Source organism: Saccoglossus kowalevskii, chromosome 22, assembly GCF_978046115.1.
Source record: "Saccoglossus kowalevskii chromosome 22, keSacKowa6.1, whole genome shotgun sequence".
Taxonomy (NCBI): Eukaryota; Metazoa; Hemichordata; class Enteropneusta; family Harrimaniidae; genus Saccoglossus; species Saccoglossus kowalevskii.
The window spans coordinates 29,715,893-29,734,981 of NC_140662.1; the positions used below are offsets into that span (position 1 = coordinate 29,715,893).

Here is a 19,089-nt window from a genome sequence, read left to right on the forward strand (position 1 = left end):
CGTTATCAATCACATTGTATACTACGTCCTACGTTGTAGTAGATATGTTATAACAGTGATAGGTTATCAATCACACTGTATACTACGTCCAACGTTATAGTAGATATGTGACATAACAGTAATACGTTATCAATCACATTGTATACTACGTCCAACGTTATAGTAGATATGTGTTATAACAGTGATACGTTATCAATCACTTTGTATACTACGTCCAACGTTATAGTAGATATGTGTTCTAACAGTGATACGTTATCAATCACATTGTGTACTACGTCCAACGTTATAGTAGATATGTGATATAACAGTGATACATTATTAATCACATTGTATAGTACGTCCAACGTTATAGTAGATATGTGTTATAACAGTGATACATTATCAAGCACATTGTGTACTACGTCCAACGTTATAGTAGATATGTGATATAACAGTGATACATTATCAATCACATTGTATACTACGTCCAACGTTATAGTAGATATGTGATATAAAAGTGATACATTATCAATCACATTGTATACTACTTCCAACGTTATAGTAGATATGTGATATAACAGTGATACATTATCAATAACATTGTATACTACGTCCAACGTTATAGTAATTATGTGATATAACAGTGATACTATATCAATCACATTGTATACTACGTCCAATGATATAGTAGATATGTGATATAACAGTAATACGTTAAAAATCACATTGTATACTACGTCCAATGTTATAGTAGATATGTGTTATAACAGTAATACGTTAAAAATCACATTGTATACTACGTCTAACTTTATAGTAGATATGTGTTATAACAGTGATACGTTATCAATCACATTGTATACTACGTCCAACGTTATACTAGATATGCGCTACAACAGTAATACGTTATCAATCACATTGTGTACTGCGTCCAACGCTATAGTAAATATGTCTTGTAACAGTAATACGTTATCAATCACATTGTATACTACGTCCAACGTTATAGTAGATATGTGATATAACAGTAATACGTTATCAATCACATTGTACACTACGCCCAACGTTATAGTAGATATGTGATATAAAAGTGATACGTTATCAATCACATTGTATACTACGTCCAACGTTATAGTAGATATGTGATATAACAGTGATACGTTATCAATCACATTGTATACTACGTCCAACGTTATAGTAGATATGTGTTATAACAGTAATACGTTATCAATCACATTGTATACTACGTCCAACGTTGTAGTAGATATGTGCGATAACAGTAATACTTTATCAATCACATTATGTACTGCGTCCAACGTTATAGTAGATATGTGTTATAACAGTAATACGTTATCAATCACATTGTATACTACGTCCAACATTATAGTAGATATGCGTTATAACAGTAATACGTTATCAATCACATTGTGTACTACGTCCAACATTATAGTAGATATGCGTTATAACAGTAATACGTTATCAATCACATTGTGTACTACATCCAACGTTATAGTAGTTATGTGATATAACAGTAATACGTTATCAATCACATTGTATACTACGTCCAACGTTATAGTTGATATGTGTTATAACAGTGATACGTTATCAATCATATTGTATACTACGTCCAACGTTATAGTAGATATATGTTATAACAGTGATACGTTATCAATCACATTGTATACTATGTTCAACGTTATAGTAGATATGTGTTATAACAGTGATACGTTATCAATCATATTGTGTACTACGTCCAACGTTATAGTAGATATGTTATAACAGTGATAGGTTATCAATCACACTGTATACTACGTCCAACGTTATAGTAGATATGTGACATAACAGTAATACGTTATCAATCACATTGTATACTACGTCCAACATTATAGTAGATATGTGTTATAACAGTGATACGTTATCAATCACTTTGTATACTACGTCCAACGTTATAGTAGATATGTGTTTTAACAGTGATACGTTATCAATCACATTGTGTACTACGTCCAACGTTATAGTAGATATGTGATATAACAGTGATACATTATTAATCACATTGTATAGTACGTCCAATGTTATATTAGATATATGTTATAACAGTAATACGTTATCAATCACATTGTAAACTACGTCCAACGTTATAGTAGATATGTGTTATAACAGTAATACGTTATCAATCACATTGTATACTACGTCCAGCGTTATAGTAGATATATGCTATAACAGTAATACGTTATCAATCACATTGTATACTACGTCCAACGTTATAGTAGATATGTGTTATAACAGTAATACGTTATCAATCACATTGTGTACTACGTCCAACGTTACAGTAGATATGTGTTATAACAGTGATACATTATCAATCACATTGTGTACTACGTCCAACATTATAGTAGATATGTTATAACAGTAATACGTTATCAATCACATTGTATACTACGTCCAACGTTGTAGTAGATATGTTATAACAGTAATACGTTATCAATCATATTGTATACTACGTCCAACGTTATAGTAGATATGTGCTATAACAGTGATACGTTATCAATCACATTGTGTACTACGTCCAACGTTATAGTAGATATGTTATAACAGTGATACGTTATCAATCACACTGTATACTACGTACAACGTTATAGTAGATATGTGATATAACAGTAATACGTTATCAATCACATTGTATACTACGTCCAACGTTATAGTAGATATGTGTTATAACAGTGATACGTTATCAATTACATTGTATACTACGTCCAACGTTATAGTAGATATGTGTTATAACAGTAATACATTATCAATCACATTGGATACTACGTCCAACGTTATAGTAGATATATGTTATAACAGTGATACGCTGTCAATCACATTGTTAACAGAGCACATTTTTTTCGGTCTCTGTTGTTGTAATTACAAGTATCCGAAAGCGTTGCTTGGTAACTGTATAACGTGCATTTCTTTGGGTATAACATATAACACTTTTGGCAAAGGTCATCAAGCATACTTTTTAGATATTGTATAGATAGTAATTGAATGTTTTTTATACTCTTTTATATTAATCTTACCAAAAGAGGTCGTAGTACAAATTATACAAATAATAATATTCGTCTGTTGCTTATTTCAAAAATTTTACAACTAAGCCTCGTATACACACATATATTAAATGTATTTATTTTAGGACTAATAGTTGACATTACATTTACATTTGCGCACCTCATGCGTAGATTTATTTATTGAGGATATGGAAAACGTAGTTTACCACGTCGATCGACACTAATTTCAAAATAATGACGTCCACATCGGCTATTATTGATGCTCGTACTGTGGCATATTTTGTTGAAGTGGACATTGTTACAATTCTGCATTTGTAATTAAATACAACAATGAACTATATGTATATATTGTCCAATTATAAGCATACAATGTGGACAGTACATCATTACGACATTTGGGGTAGAGCAGTAAACCATTATATTGCCTGATGACATTGACATATAGAACATGTTTGGATATACAACAGCGTTGAACTAAGTTCATTCTTAGGTTAAGCACAGGCACTTTTGACACTTTGGGATCATTTCAAGAAATATAACAAGAAGTATAACATACTTTCATTGATTGACACACTCTGTTGTTTGGAAAAGGCGAATATATCTCCAAATCGTTTGTTTTGAATTTGAACATAAGATCTCAGCACATTCTATTGCGTGATGGATGTATTACGGTAACGATACTCCCACGTACAATCAATGTCAAGAATATAACAGTTATACTCTGCAGTACTCCGAGGTTTGTGATATCTCGAGTCAGATCTAGAACTGCCCCTTTTCATAATTTGAAAATTTGTATGCAGTAGAATTAATGACAACTCAATATAGCGTAGAGGCACAGCTTTAACTTAATCCATACGCAGTTATTTCCACATAAAACATTGTAACACGGAACACGGTTTATTGGAAAAATTCGAGAAACGCTTAATCTCACAGAACACACTCTATTAGACTTTGTCTGTCAAATGACTTCTTTACTACATAACCAAACACTCCAGCATCACGTCACAAGTTGTCAACTTAATACAACAACAACTAGAAACACTGCCGCTAGCACTCCGCATTGAATTCAACCAAATGTGCATCGCAACTACACAGGGACAGTCATCGTTCGCGTCAGTTTACAAAAAAAAAAAAAAAAAAATAACATCAAAATGAATTATAATATTTATGTTAAGTAAACAATTGCTAAATAAAGACATTGAATATTTGTTGTATATATCGGCATATATAACTAAGCGTCTATTTAGTTGTCTTTGTATCACGTATTGGACTCAAGACTATTGGCAGCAAAAATGAAGTTGTTGGTAAAGTGGACGCATCCATGTTGAAGCCATTCATAATTATTTTAATAAGAAATACATTCATTGATTTCCCCACAATGGGTTTATGTTGGTACTCTGGCATTTCAAAAGCAATTACACTTTGAGTAACACAAAAACTGGTATGCCCCTAAACATAAATTTCAACCTTCATAACCATAGGTCGTTGTATCAATAAGACTATATGTCATGTATTTGAAGTAAACTTGACGGGTGTACAATGCACATTATATGCACTACTTGTGAAATGTCCACATCCAATATCTCAAGATTTTGATATGCAATACTAATGCAATAATAATATTAACAAGAAGACATAAGGCATAGAATGAAAATCAGTGTGAATAATGGAGGTTGGCTTCGCTGTAAGTTGCACTTTTCATAAAACAATGATATTACCGTTTGACGGTAGTTGAAATGATCAGCTCTCAACTCGTGGTGTTGATCTTTGCGTGTTCGTGATTACATGACGTCAAATGCGAACAACCAATCAGCTATACGCATATGATATGGTCATTTACTCACTTCCTACGCAGTAGACATAAATTAAATGCTTGTTGGCTTGAAATAAAAGTACTCCGTCAACTTTATTCTGTTGTCGACACGTTGGCGATCTGCACCAACTAAACTCAGTACCGTACATGCAGTCTACATCGTAATTCGTCAGAGTTATTCTTCACCTTCCAAGCAGGTAATGTCAAATTTACTTTACTCGCACAGTGATATTTGTTAATGTTTTTATCACCATTCAACATTTTAATAAACTGGTGCATTATCTGAGACAATCAGGCAACATATACACTGTTTCAACTGTGGCGGTAAATCACGCTAGAATTGTTAGCATGCATTTAGATGAATAATAATTGCTTCGTCATCTAGTGGTCAGGGGAATTTCGTGAGTTGCGTGTTTATCAGAACCGATACACATACTTACAATGATAAAACGCACGATCTATCAATATAATTTGTTAGTGTCTTATCAAATCATATATCACAGTATTATTGTAATTCCTGCCAAGCATAATTTCTAATAGATAAGCATAAAGACTTTTTGCAGTTGTTTCATAAGCAAGAATCGTGATAGTACAATTATCAAGAGTATAACATTTAACGTTGAATCGCCGTTTTATTCAAATTTATACCTCCCTGATTTTTACATTGCCAGTCGAAACACGGCATCGCATTTCGGAGGGTGATTCAGTGCACGTCAGTGCTGGACTTCACTGTGCATGCTACGATATAATTTTGGGTGGTTCAGTGCACGTCAGTGCAGGACTTCACTGTGCATGCTACGATGTAATTTTGGGTGGTTCAGTGCACGTCAGTGCAGGACTTCACTGTGCATGCTACGATGTAATTTTGGGTGATTCAGTGCACGTCAGTACAGGACTTCACTGTGCATGCTTCGACGTAAACAAGGGTTGTTCTATACACGTCAGAACACGACTTCACTGTGCATGCTAAATGTAACTGAGGGTGGTTCTGTGCATGTCGAAATACGACCGCGTACGTCGAAGAACTGATCTTTGGACATTGAATCACGGGTACAATGTGAATGTCGATATGCATGTTACTATGTAAGGGAGTGCGTGATTTATAAAATGCATCTCAACATTTATTTTATCAAACGAGCATTTCCGTTTAATATATCTTAGACCACCACGTAGTCATGTGGTAATTTAAGACATTGGCGTCAAAGAAAATAACTAATAGTGTATTGCTTCATTATAGTCGAGTGTTTTTTATTACAACATATATGATTACAGTTATTATTTCATATTTTTACTGATAATGCAAGTAATGTTACCGTGTTTGAAGGACCGATACGTTAATGTCAAGTGACATTGGATCTTTTACCCACCACTTTTCATCACTTCAGTTTTTAATACAATTTACGGATTATATCATTTTCTCTACTGTTTAAAGAAAGCACGCTGTAAAATTTTCTTCCTTAACATACAATTTCTCCGAACGTATAATATGTCTATTCATTCATTCAAATACACATTTCATTAGTATCGAACAGTTGAGTTTTTATAGTTGTACAAATTATTTAGAAAACTAGAAAGACAGAGGAATCATTATCGTAGACTCAGACAGGATACTGGTTTATTACGACATTTGGTATGGTATGCTTATATTTCTGATCAGTTGGCTCATATATGAAAAGAAATGATCCCATTGCTATTTTATTCTACTTACTGTGTTTTATATTAATCAGGCAAATACCACGAAATGCTGGGGGCTGTACTGCTCGTATATTTTACAAATACTCAACAGGGTATTGAATTATATGAACAAATCACTTTGATAAATGCATTGAAAACAACTTATTATTAGTTCTATTTAAGTGTGCAATTGATACAACATTGTATTGCCATTCGATCGGAGTTTCATTATCCTATTTTTTGCATGCTGCCATAAATTACATAGTCAAAGAGATGAGATAATGCCAATAAACAACTTTCCATCACGTAAAACAGAATAAATAAAAGTTTAAATAAGTGAGCTCTTTAATTTGAATTTTACGTACATTTTCTACAAGATAAATATATGAAAAACGTTAAATGGTTTCTTGCAGATTCACTGCATTTTGATGGATAAAGTAGAAATCATTATACAGTTAGCATAATTTATCATATCACTAAGATGACGTAACTACAGATTGTCTATAGTATATCAGAACTCGAAATTAACATATTGAACAATTTGTACTGAAAGACATTTAAAAAATGAAATCCAATGTTTTGAACGAGCATTTTTCGAAATATAAACTGATTTTAATAATATAACATGAATTTCTTTTTCCAGTAAGTTATATGTAATATTTGATTAATACATTTTGTATATAATATACATAAATATAACAAGCATTATTCAAATTACTATAGTAAATAGAATTAACACCAAGAATAAAACAGTAAAACATGTGCGATAACATAGGCAGAAAAAATAAAGAACTTATTATAGCATTATTGCAGAGATTGGCTGATGAAGCATAGATCATATAAACTGATAGATACTAGGTATATAATTCTACGAAGCAGAGACATATTCAGATACTGTACAATTTATAAACCAATATAATTTGAAACAATATAAAACGTTGCTCAGATCGCAACTGTTTTTGTGTATATCGTATTGTCGTAGAATTCTATAACAAGTTTATCTTGCAACCGTCTTGCATTTGACTGATGCCACATACCAACAGCGCAAATACGGGAATTGCGCAGATATGTGAATTGTTGTCTGCGCAGATATTTGAATTGTTAACTGCGCAGATATATTAATTGTTAACTGTGCTGATATGTGAATTGTTAACTGTGCTGATATGTGAATTGTTATCTGCGCAGATATATGAATTGTTAACTGTGCTTATGTGTGAATTGTTAACTACGCAGATATGTGAATTGTTAACTACGCAGATATGTGAATTGTTAACTACGCAGATATGTGAATTGTTAACTGCGCAGATATGTGAATTGTTAACTGTGCTTATGTGTGAATTGTCAACTACACAGATATGTGAATTGTTAACTGCGCAGATATGTGAATTGTTAACTGTGCTTATGTGTGAATTGTCAACTACACAGATATGTGAATTGTTAACTGCGCAGATATGTGAATTGTTAACTGTGCTTATGTGTGAATTGTCAACTACACAGATATGTGAATTGTTAACTGTGCTTATGTGTAAATTGTTAACTGCGCAGATATGTGAATTGTTAACTGTGCTTATGTGTGAATTGTTAACTGCGCAGATATGTGAATTGTTAACTGTGCTTATGTTTGAATTGTTAACTGTGCTGATATTTTAATTGTCAACTGCGCAGATATGTGAATTGTTAACTACACAGATATGTGAATTGTGAACTGCGCAGATATGTGAATTGTTAACTGTGCTGATATGTGAAATATTAACCGCACAGATATGTGAATTGTTAACTGCGCAGATATGTGAATTGTTAACTGCGCAGATATGTGAATTGTTAACTGTGCTTATGTGTGAATTGTCAACTACACAGATATGTGAATTGTTAACTGTGCTTATGTGTAAATTGTTAACTGTGCAGATATGTGAATTGTTAACTGTGCTTATGTGTGAATTGTTAACTGTGCTGATATTTTAATTGTCAACTGCGCAGATATGTGAATTGTTAACTACGCAGATATGTGAATTGTTAACTGCGCAGATATGTGAATTGTTAACTGTGCTGATATGTGAAATGTTAACCACACAGATATTTGAATTGTTAAATGCGCAGAAATTTTAATTGTCAACTGCGCAGATATATGAATTGTTTACTGTGCTGATAGGTGAAATGTTAACTACGCAAATACAGGAATTGTTAACTGTGCTGATATGTGATTTATTAACCCACCTTTAAATTAAACGAGGTACATGCTGACAAGTTGTACTGTTCATCACATGCACTAGGGCGCCAAATCACCAATTAAACTGTGTAAAATCGTCGATAATTGTGTCAAAAAGCCTCTACAAACGAGATTTGCGAGTTTGCAGCCTTGAGGTGGTAAAGGCAGTTTGTATTAGAAGCAGATGGCAGACAAAGGCCACAGCGACTGTATAGTTTCCTGTTGTTCTTTGCTAAAGTTGTTCATATACTATAATAGCTCTCTAGAGAGTGTTAGATTACAACCACGGGCAAATCAAATTAGTCGGAGTAGAAGACGTTTTCCTGCCACACATTTCCTCTACCCACCGTATTGCACTATCGTTATCTGTGACCAGTCTTCAGGGACTGTAAACCAACACATAGCGTAGCACTCTTATTCGCACAATTAGCATAGGTCAGAGAGGTATTTCAAGTATAGATTAATGATGTTTATCAATTCAATTGTCTCTAAATCTTTACGCAAAAGGTTAATGTGTGCTCGGAAAAAAGGCATCGGTGTTGTTTTAGTGTGAATTTTAACTTGCCACCCAATGCTCATCTTTAAATATGATTGATAAATAGTTATTTTATGACAACTAAGAAAATTCATCGTGAATTCAAAACGTGCTGTCAGATTTGTCTGGACACAAAAGTGATGTTATAATCTTTGAACAGGTGAATGCAGCGAGATCTTGATTGAAATATTTATAATTATTCGGTTATGTATATTGACTGACAGTGTATTGTTTTATTTATACTGCATAAATCGGAATTGAATTTGAAATAAATGTCCTTTCCCGATGATAAGTATTTTATGAAATGTGTATCTGTATAGTTTTCCCGTAGTTATAAAGTAGCGTATGATAAACAGGCTAATAATACCAACACGAATTCACACACTCTATATTTTTTAACTAAACGAGTGAGTTTTAGAGGTATATGTAATGTTACGACGGAATACCTACTTGTATGTAAAGAGATACACATATCTAATTTGTTATTTAATCCACCCAAGGACATACCAATCACACCGTTCTACGCACAATCACATTAATGTAGCCATGCGTATAATTTATGTTGGGTATCAGCAATTTTACTAATTTCTTTGCTAATACTGATCCCGAGGGCTTGCTAATATTTGGTACATGAACACTTCGACTATTTTAGTACGTGTCAACATGTACACTAAGTATACTGTATCAATATTGAGCTGACTGGCGTTGGTTTAAAGAGGGGATTTTATAATTTGCAAACCAATTTAATGGATGTCTAAATTGCTCGTTAATGCAAAATTTAGTTAACCTTTCTTGAAATAGATTAATGGAATACGCCTGCAGTATAAAATAGGAAAACTTTATCTATGTGTAATTTGAGAATTTGCATTCATGTACGCGTGCCGTAACAATACCCGCAGTGAAAACAATACAATCTAAACCTGTAGGCTGAGTAATCGTGTCACATATACGTTCATATTAGCAGTGTATTCCACATTTCGTCGTAATACTTCAAATGTTGACATATGCGAAAACTAGATAGATCGTGAATGATACGTTAACTAGGTATATATTCCGAGAACCTACCTAAAAAAAAGACAAGAAAAAAACAAACAAAACCAAACAATTACTATGTAATAAAATAAGAATCTCCGATTCCATTTGTTTGTATAATTCAATACCCTGTGACTATTTGTAATATATGTTGTGTACAAGGACATGTACAATTCACGTTAATCTACTTTATCACTTGATTCTCTCATACTTTGGATCTGAAAAGCATAATTGTAAAAGTGTACATAAAACATATGAACTTGCAAACATTCACGAAATGCCAATTGTGTTGACGTTATATACATGTATATCGATATACGAAAATAAACGGAACGTAAAAATACCATTACGTCATAACATGTTAAAACTGGTGAAAACGTGATAACTCCTTACTAGGACTAAGTCAAATGAAGTGGAAGACTGGAAATACGTGCAAAATGGTTAATTATCGTAATAAACTAAAAAAGTGAAGGGAATATAAGATTGCCTTAAGTCATGTTATTTATCATCGTTGTGATTCGTTTCATTCACAATATAATTAAGGCACCAAACATTTGGACTTTTATGTCTGTTATAATCTCTGTACAATAAATAAAATCTATATTTAAATAACAATGTATATCTAAAATCAACACAATTTTAATTTCTTGAATCTCTGAATACATATTCATGCATTATTCACCTTGACTGAGCGATATTCTTCTCCTAACTAACCATCCATAAAGTTCATTCTTTTGTGTCCTCTCAAATTATGAAAGATAAGTGGAAAGAACGAGCACAACATTTACCTTGAAATGGATTTTTTTAGAATTGTCCATTCATGTCCATGTCACATAATACTCATACACGCGACACGAAGACACTATATGCGACACAGTGACAATGAATATGAGACATAGTCAAATATTTGTGACACAATGGCAAAACACGTAGCACGATGGACATGTATGTGAACATTGAGTATATATCCGCATATATGTATCATGGTCAATTGCAAATGCGACAAAATGTCTGCAATATAATCACAAAGTATTGTCAAAAATTAAATCTTTCAAGATGTTTCATCATTAAAAACCACCGAACAAAACACATTGTCATAAAAGTAGGAGAAGTATTAACTTCTTTGTATTTGTTTGATTTTACAGGTACCTTGACAAGCACATCACAATGAATAACCTGGTATTAGTCGTGTTCACAGTCGTCTCAATGGCAGTCATAATCAATAGCGCTCCAGTTGATAACCAAGACAGTGGCAATACACTATCAGAAAAACTCCAAACAGCTAAACAGTTTCTTATTTCCCATCTCCAAAAAAATGCAGAAGACGAAGGAGACAAAAGAGCGATTCAAGATGATGTTTATGGTTTTCCACTGGCCCTTGGCAAACGTGGCAAGCAGGACAACTTCTACGGATGGAGCATGTTCAGACGTGACGATGAGAAAGAATAGACAATGCGATGAAACAATAGAACGTTTTGATGCACATATTAATCATTATTAATATATTTCGACTACATTGTTTCAAAAATATGTCAACACTAGTACAAATGGCCTTAGCTGACATTTGACCTAGCACTCGACATATAATTTACGTATTTATAATATTGTGTACAGTATCTTTCTGTAATGTCATCTAACTGTTTTGAAATATATATTTATTATCTAGTTTAAAATATCGACCAATCATGTACAGAAAGTACAATAATCACTTTTCATTGTACATATTTCATCAGATGCCATCAATAGAGGTGAATATACAAATATATTTCAAGATATTGAAATGCATTTATATTTTCGAGACATTATTTATTGTTCCTGTCATATATACTGGCATCTATACACCGTGTCCTACTATATATATTGGCAACCATACACCTTCTCCTATCATTTAACATTTATCATTTAACTAATGTCCATACTAAATACGCAATGCCCACTATATACATTACTGTCCATAAAAAATTCGCCCTGCACACCATATATCAATATACTCTAATGTCCATACAAAATACACCCTCTCCACTATATATACTAATATCCATACATTATATACCATGCCCACTATAAATATTGACATCTATACACTGTACACTGTGTATATGAATGTGCCCCACCATAAACACCGTATGTCATGGCCACTATATATATTAACAGTCGTACACGTCATACCTCATCAGATATACTGGTACTCGTTCTCTGTATACCGTGCCAAAAATTATATATTGACATGTGTACACCTTGCCAACGATATTTACTGATATGAATACATCTATATACTCACTATACTATATACTGGCAACAAAGCATTGGCGGCCTTTGTCAACCATGTATACACTGTCCTGGTCCACCATATATACCGGCCTCCATACACTGCCTGCCTTGCCTCGCCACATATACTCTTATTCATATAAATTATACTGCAAATTTGAAAAAAATTGTAGACGTTTATTCTGCAGCCTCTTCTCGCGTTATAATTTTGTAAGTACACGTATGTTATGTAACATCTTTTTTAGATCAATGGGCTAATGACCCCTGTATATATCGCACTTGATATATGTATGTCTCATAGTGAATTACATTCTAACACAAGTAATATGCTGAACCCATGCAGCAGACAAACCATGCATCCACACAGCTCGTCGACCTGAAAATCGTTGATTCTGATCGAAGATGTATTCAAACTGGAAAATTCTATTAGTATCTTAATAAGCCGACATCAATCAGAAGAAGGGCTGTTCGGAACAAAGAAAGGTATCATGCTGGTGTAAACTAGCAAAGTAAATGCCCTGAAAATGCTGGCAACAATATCGCTGAACAAAATCTGTTTGCTATTGAAAAATGAAATCATACTTCAAAAAATGAGAGTGAAAGAACGGTATCACTGTAGTATTTCATGAAAACAAAGCTTTGTAAAATATATCTGTGTTATGTATTTATGCCCGAGGACAATTATGCTAATAAACGCTCTATCTTATCACTTATTATAACTAATGCATTATCATTACATGTCATCAGTCAATATACCCGACATATTAGTTGAGATGTTTACAGTATCAAGTCAACAGAGAAATTCCAGTAACACGTTCATATACCAGACATATTAGTTGAGACGTTTACAGTATCAAGTCAACAGAGAAATTCCAGTAACACGTTCATATACCAGACATATTAGTTGAGACGTTTACAGCATCAAGTCAACAGAGAAATTCCAGTAACACGTTCATATACCAGACATATTAGTTGATATGTTTACACCATCAAGTCAACAGAGAAATTCCAGTAACACGTTCATATACCAGACATATTAATTGAGACGTTTACAGTATCAAGCCAACAGAGAAATCACAGAAACACGTTAATATACCAGACATATTAGTTGAGACATTTGCAGCATCAAGTCAACCAAGAAATCACAGAAACACGTTAATATACCAGACATATTAGTTGAAAAGTTTACAGCATCAAGTCAACAGAGAAATCACAGAAACACGTTAATATACCAGACATATTAGTTGAGACGTTTGCAGCATCAAGTCAACAAAGAAATTCCAGTAACACGTTCATATACCAGACGTATTAGTTGAGACGTTTACACCATCAAGCCAACAGAGAAATCCCTGTAACACGTTCATATACCAGACATATTAGTTGAGACGCTTTAACCATCAGGTCAACAGAGAAATTACAGTAACACGTTCATATACCAAACATACTAGTTGAGATGTTTACAGCATCAAGCCAACAGAGAAATACCAGTAACACGTTCATATACCAGACATATTAGTTGAGACGTTTACAGCATCAAGTCAACAGATAAATTCCAGTAACACGTTCATATACCAAACATATTATTTGAGATGTTTACAGCATCAAGCCAACAGAGAAATCCCAGTAACACGTTCATATACCAGACATATTAGTTGAGACGTGTACAGCATCAAGCCAGGAGAGAAATCCCAGTAACACATTCGTATACCAGACATAATAGTTGAGATGTTTACAGCATCAAGCCAACAGAGAAATCCCAGTAACACGTTCATATACCAGACATATTAGTTGAGATGATTACAGCATCAAGCCAACAGAGAAATCCCAGTAACACGTTCATATACCAGACATATTAGTTGAGAGGTTTACAGCATCAAGCCAACAGAGAAATCCCAGTAACACGTTCATATACCAGACATATTAGTTGAGACGTTACACCATCAATCCAACAGAGAAATCCCAGTAACACGTTCATATACCAGACATATTAGTTGAAACGTTTACACCACCAGGTCAACAGAAAAATTCCAGTAACACGTTAAAATACCAGACATGTCAGTTGAGATGTTTACAGCATCAAGCCAACAGAGAAATTCCAGTAACACGTTCATATACCAGACATATTATTTGAGACGTTTACAACATCAAGTCAACAGATAAATTCCAGTAACACGTTCATATACCAAACATATTATTTGAGATGTTTACAGCATCAAGCCAACAGAGAAATCCCAGTAACACGTTCATATACCAGACATATTAGTTGAGACGTGTACAGCATCAAGCCAGGAGAGAAATCCCAGTAACACATTCGTATACCAGACATAATAGTTGAGATGTTTACAGCATCAAGCCAACAGAGAAATCCCAGTAACACGTTCATATACCAGACATATTAGTTGAGATGATTACAGCATCAAGCCAACAGAGAAATCCCAGTAACACGTTCATATACCAGACATATTAGTTGAGAGGTTTACAGCATCAAACCAACAGAGAAATCCCAGTAACACGTTCATATACCAGACATATTAGTTGAGAGGTTTACAGCATCAAACCAACAGAGAAATTCCAGTAATACGTTCATATACCAGATATATTAGTTGAGACGTTTATGCCATCAAGTCAACAGAGAAATTCCAGTAACACGTTCATATATCAGACGTATTAGTTGAGATGTTTACAGCAACAAGCCAACAGAGAAATCCCAGTAACACGCTCATATACCAGGCATATAAATTTAGACGTTTACAGCATCAAGCCAACAGAGAAATTCTAGTAATACGTTCATATCCCAGATATATTAGTTGAGACGTTTATGCCATCAAGTCAACAGATAAATTCCAGTAACACGTTCATATATCAGACATATTAGTTGAGACGTTTACAGCGTCAAGCCAACAGAGAAACCCCAGTAACACGTTCACATACCAAACATATTAGTTGAGATGTTTACAGCATCAAGCCAACAGAGAAATTCCAGTAACACGTTCATATACCAGACATATTAGTTGAGACGTTTACAGAATCAAGCCAGCAGAGAAATCCCAGTAACACATTCATATACCAGACATATTAGTTGAGATGTTTACAGCATCAAGCCAACAGAGAAATCCCAGTAACACGTTCATATACCAGACATATTAATTGAGATGTTTACAGCATCAAGCCAACATAGAAATCCCAGTAACACGTTCATATACCAGACATATTATTTGAGACGTTTACAGCATCAAGCCAACAGAGAAATCCCAGTAACACGTTCATATACCAGAAATATTAGTTGAGACGTTTACAGCATCAAGCCAGCAGAGAAATCCCAGTAACACATTCATATACCAGACATATTAGTTGAGATGTTTACAGCATCAAGTCAACAGAGAAATTCCAGTAACACGTTCATATATCAGACATATTAGTTGAGACGTTTACAGCATCAAGCCAACAGAGAAATCCCAGTAACACGTTCATATACCATACATATTATTTGAGACGTATACAGCATCAAGTCAACAGAGATATTCCAGTAACACATTAATATACCAGACATATTAATTGAGACGTTTACAGCATCAAGTCAACAGAGAAATTCCAGGAACATATTAATATACCAGACATATTAGTTGAGACGTTTACAGCATCAAGTCAACAGAGAAATTCCAATAACACGTTCATATACCAGACATATTAGTTGAGAGGTTTACAGCATCAAACCAACAGAGAAATCCCAGTAACACGTTCATATACCAGGCATATTAATTTAGACGTTTACAGCATCAAGCCAACAGAGAATTCCCAGTAACACGTTCATATACCAGACATATTAGTTGAGACGTTTACAGCATCAAGCCAACAGAGAAATCCCAGTAACACGTTCATATACCAGACATATTAGTTGAGACGTTACACCATCAATCCAACAGAGAAATCCCAATAACACGTTCATATACCAGACATATTAGTTGAAACGTTTACACCACCAGGTCAACAGAAAAATTCCAGTAACACGTTAAAATACCAGACATGTCAGTTGAGATGTTTACAGCATCAAGCCAACAGAGTAAACCCAGTAACACGTTCATATACCAGACATATTATTTGAGACGTTTACAACATCAAGTCAACAGATAAATTCCAGTAACACGTTCATATACCAAACATATTATTTGAGATGTTTACAGCATCAAGCCAACAGAGAAATCCCAGTAACACGTTCATATACCAGACATATTAGTTGAGACGTGTACAGCATCAAGCCAGGAGAGAAATCCCAGTAACACATTCGTATACCAGACATAATAGTTGAGATGTTTACAGCATCAAGCCAACAGAGAAATCCCAGTAACACGTTCATATACCAGACATATTAGTTGAGATGATTACAGCATCAAGCCAACAGAGAAATCCCAGTAACACGTTCATATACCAGACATATTAGTTGAGAGGTTTACAGCATCAAACCAACAGAGAAATCCCAGTAACACGTTCATATACCAGACATATTAGTTGAGAGGTTTACAGCATCAAACCAACAGAGAAATTCCAGTAATACGTTCATATACCAGATATATTAGTTGAGACGTTTATGCCATCAAGTCAACAGAGAAATTCCAGTAACACGTTCATATATCAGACGTATTAGTTGAGATGTTTACAGCAACAAGCCAACAGAGAAATCCCAGTAACACGCTCATATACCAGGCATATAAATTTAGACGTTTACAGCATCAAGCCAACAGAGAAATTCTAGTAATACGTTCATATCCCAGATATATTAGTTGAGATGTTTATGCCATCAAGTCAACAGATAAATTCCAGTAACACGTTCATATATCAGACATATTAGTTGAGACGTTTACAGCGTCAAGCCAACAGAGAAACCCCAGTAACACGTTCACATACCAAACATATTAGTTGAGATGTTTACAGCATCAAGCCAACAGAGAAATTCCAGTAACACGTTCATATACCAGACATATTAGTTGAGACGTTTACAGAATCAAGCCAGCAGAGAAATCCCAGTAACACATTCATATACCAGACATATTAGTTGAGATGTTTACAGCATCAAGCCAACAGAGAAATCCCAGTAACACGTTCATATACCAGACATATTAATTGAGATGTTTACAGCATCAAGCCAACATAGAAATCCCAGTAACACGTTCATATACCAGACATATTATTTGAGACGTTTACAGCATCAAGCCAACAGAGAAATCCCAGTAACACGTTCATATACCAGACATATTAGTTGAGACGTTTACAGCATCAAGCCAGCAGAGAAATCCCAGTAACACATTCATATACCAGACATATTAGTTGAGATGTTTACAGCATCAAGTCAACAGAGAAATTCCAGTAACACGTTCATATATCAGACATATTAGTTGAGACGTTTACAGCATCAAGCCAACAGAGAAATCCCAGTAACACGTTCATATACCATACATATTATTTGAGACGTATACAGCATCAAGTCAACAGAGATATTCCAGTAACACATTAATATACCAGACATATTAATTGAGACGTTTACAGCATCAAGTCAACAGAGAAATTCCAGGAACATATTAATATACCAGACATATTAGTTGAGACGTTTACAGCATCAAGTCAACAGAGAAATTCCAATAACACGTTCATATACCAGACATATTAGTTGAGAGGTTTACAGCATCAAACCAACAGAGAAATCCCAGTAACACGTTCATATACCAGGCATATTAATTTAGACGTTTACAGCATCAAGCCAACAGAGAAATTCCAGTAATACGTTCATATACCAGATATATTAGTTGAGACGTTTATGCCATCAAGTCAACAGAGAAATTCCAGTAACACGTTCATATATCAGACATATTAGTTGAGATGTTTACAGCAACAAGCCAACAGAGAAATCCCAGTAACACGTTCATATACCAGGCATATAAATTTAGACGTTTACAGCATCAAGCCAACAGAGAAATTCTAGTAATACGTTCATATCCCAGATATATTAGTTGAGACGTTTATGCCATCAAGTCAACAGAGAAATTCCAGTAACACGTTCATATATCAGACATATTAGTTGAGACGTTTACAGCGTCAAGCCAACAGAGAAATCCCAGTAACACGTTCACATACCAGACATATTAGTTGAGATGTTTACAGCATCAAGCCAACAGAGAAATTCCAGTAACACGTTCATATACCAGACATATTAGTTGAGACGTTTACAGCATCAAGCCAGCAGAGAAATCCCAGTAACACATTCATATACCAGACATATTAGTTGAGATGTTTACAGCATCAAGCCAACAGAGAAATCCCAGTAACACGTTCATATACCAGACATATTAATTGAGATGTTTACAGCATCAAGCCAACATAGAAATCCCAGTAACACGTTCATATGCCAGACATATTATTTGAGACGTTTACAGCATCAAGCCAACAGAGAAATCCCAGTAACACGTTCATATACCAGACATATTAGTTGAGACGTTTACAGCATCAAGCCAGCAGAGAAATCCCAGTAACACATTCATATACCAGA

At 34.2% G+C, this 19,089-nt stretch overlaps 1 protein-coding gene across 1 annotated transcript; it reads left to right on the top strand.

The window, feature by feature from the left end:
- The first annotated feature begins 4,933 nt into the window (after positions 1 to 4,933).
- Positions 4,934 to 12,068, top strand: LOC144347609 (uncharacterized). The gene is made up of 2 exons (XM_078007432.2): positions 4,934 to 5,033; positions 11,429 to 12,068. The coding sequence occupies exon 2, from the start codon at positions 11,451 to 11,453 to the stop codon at positions 11,730 to 11,732; it is 282 nt and encodes a 93-aa protein (XP_077863558.1). The 5' UTR covers positions 4,934 to 5,033; positions 11,429 to 11,450; the 3' UTR covers positions 11,733 to 12,068.
- The last annotated feature ends 7,021 nt before the right edge of the window (positions 12,069 to 19,089 follow it).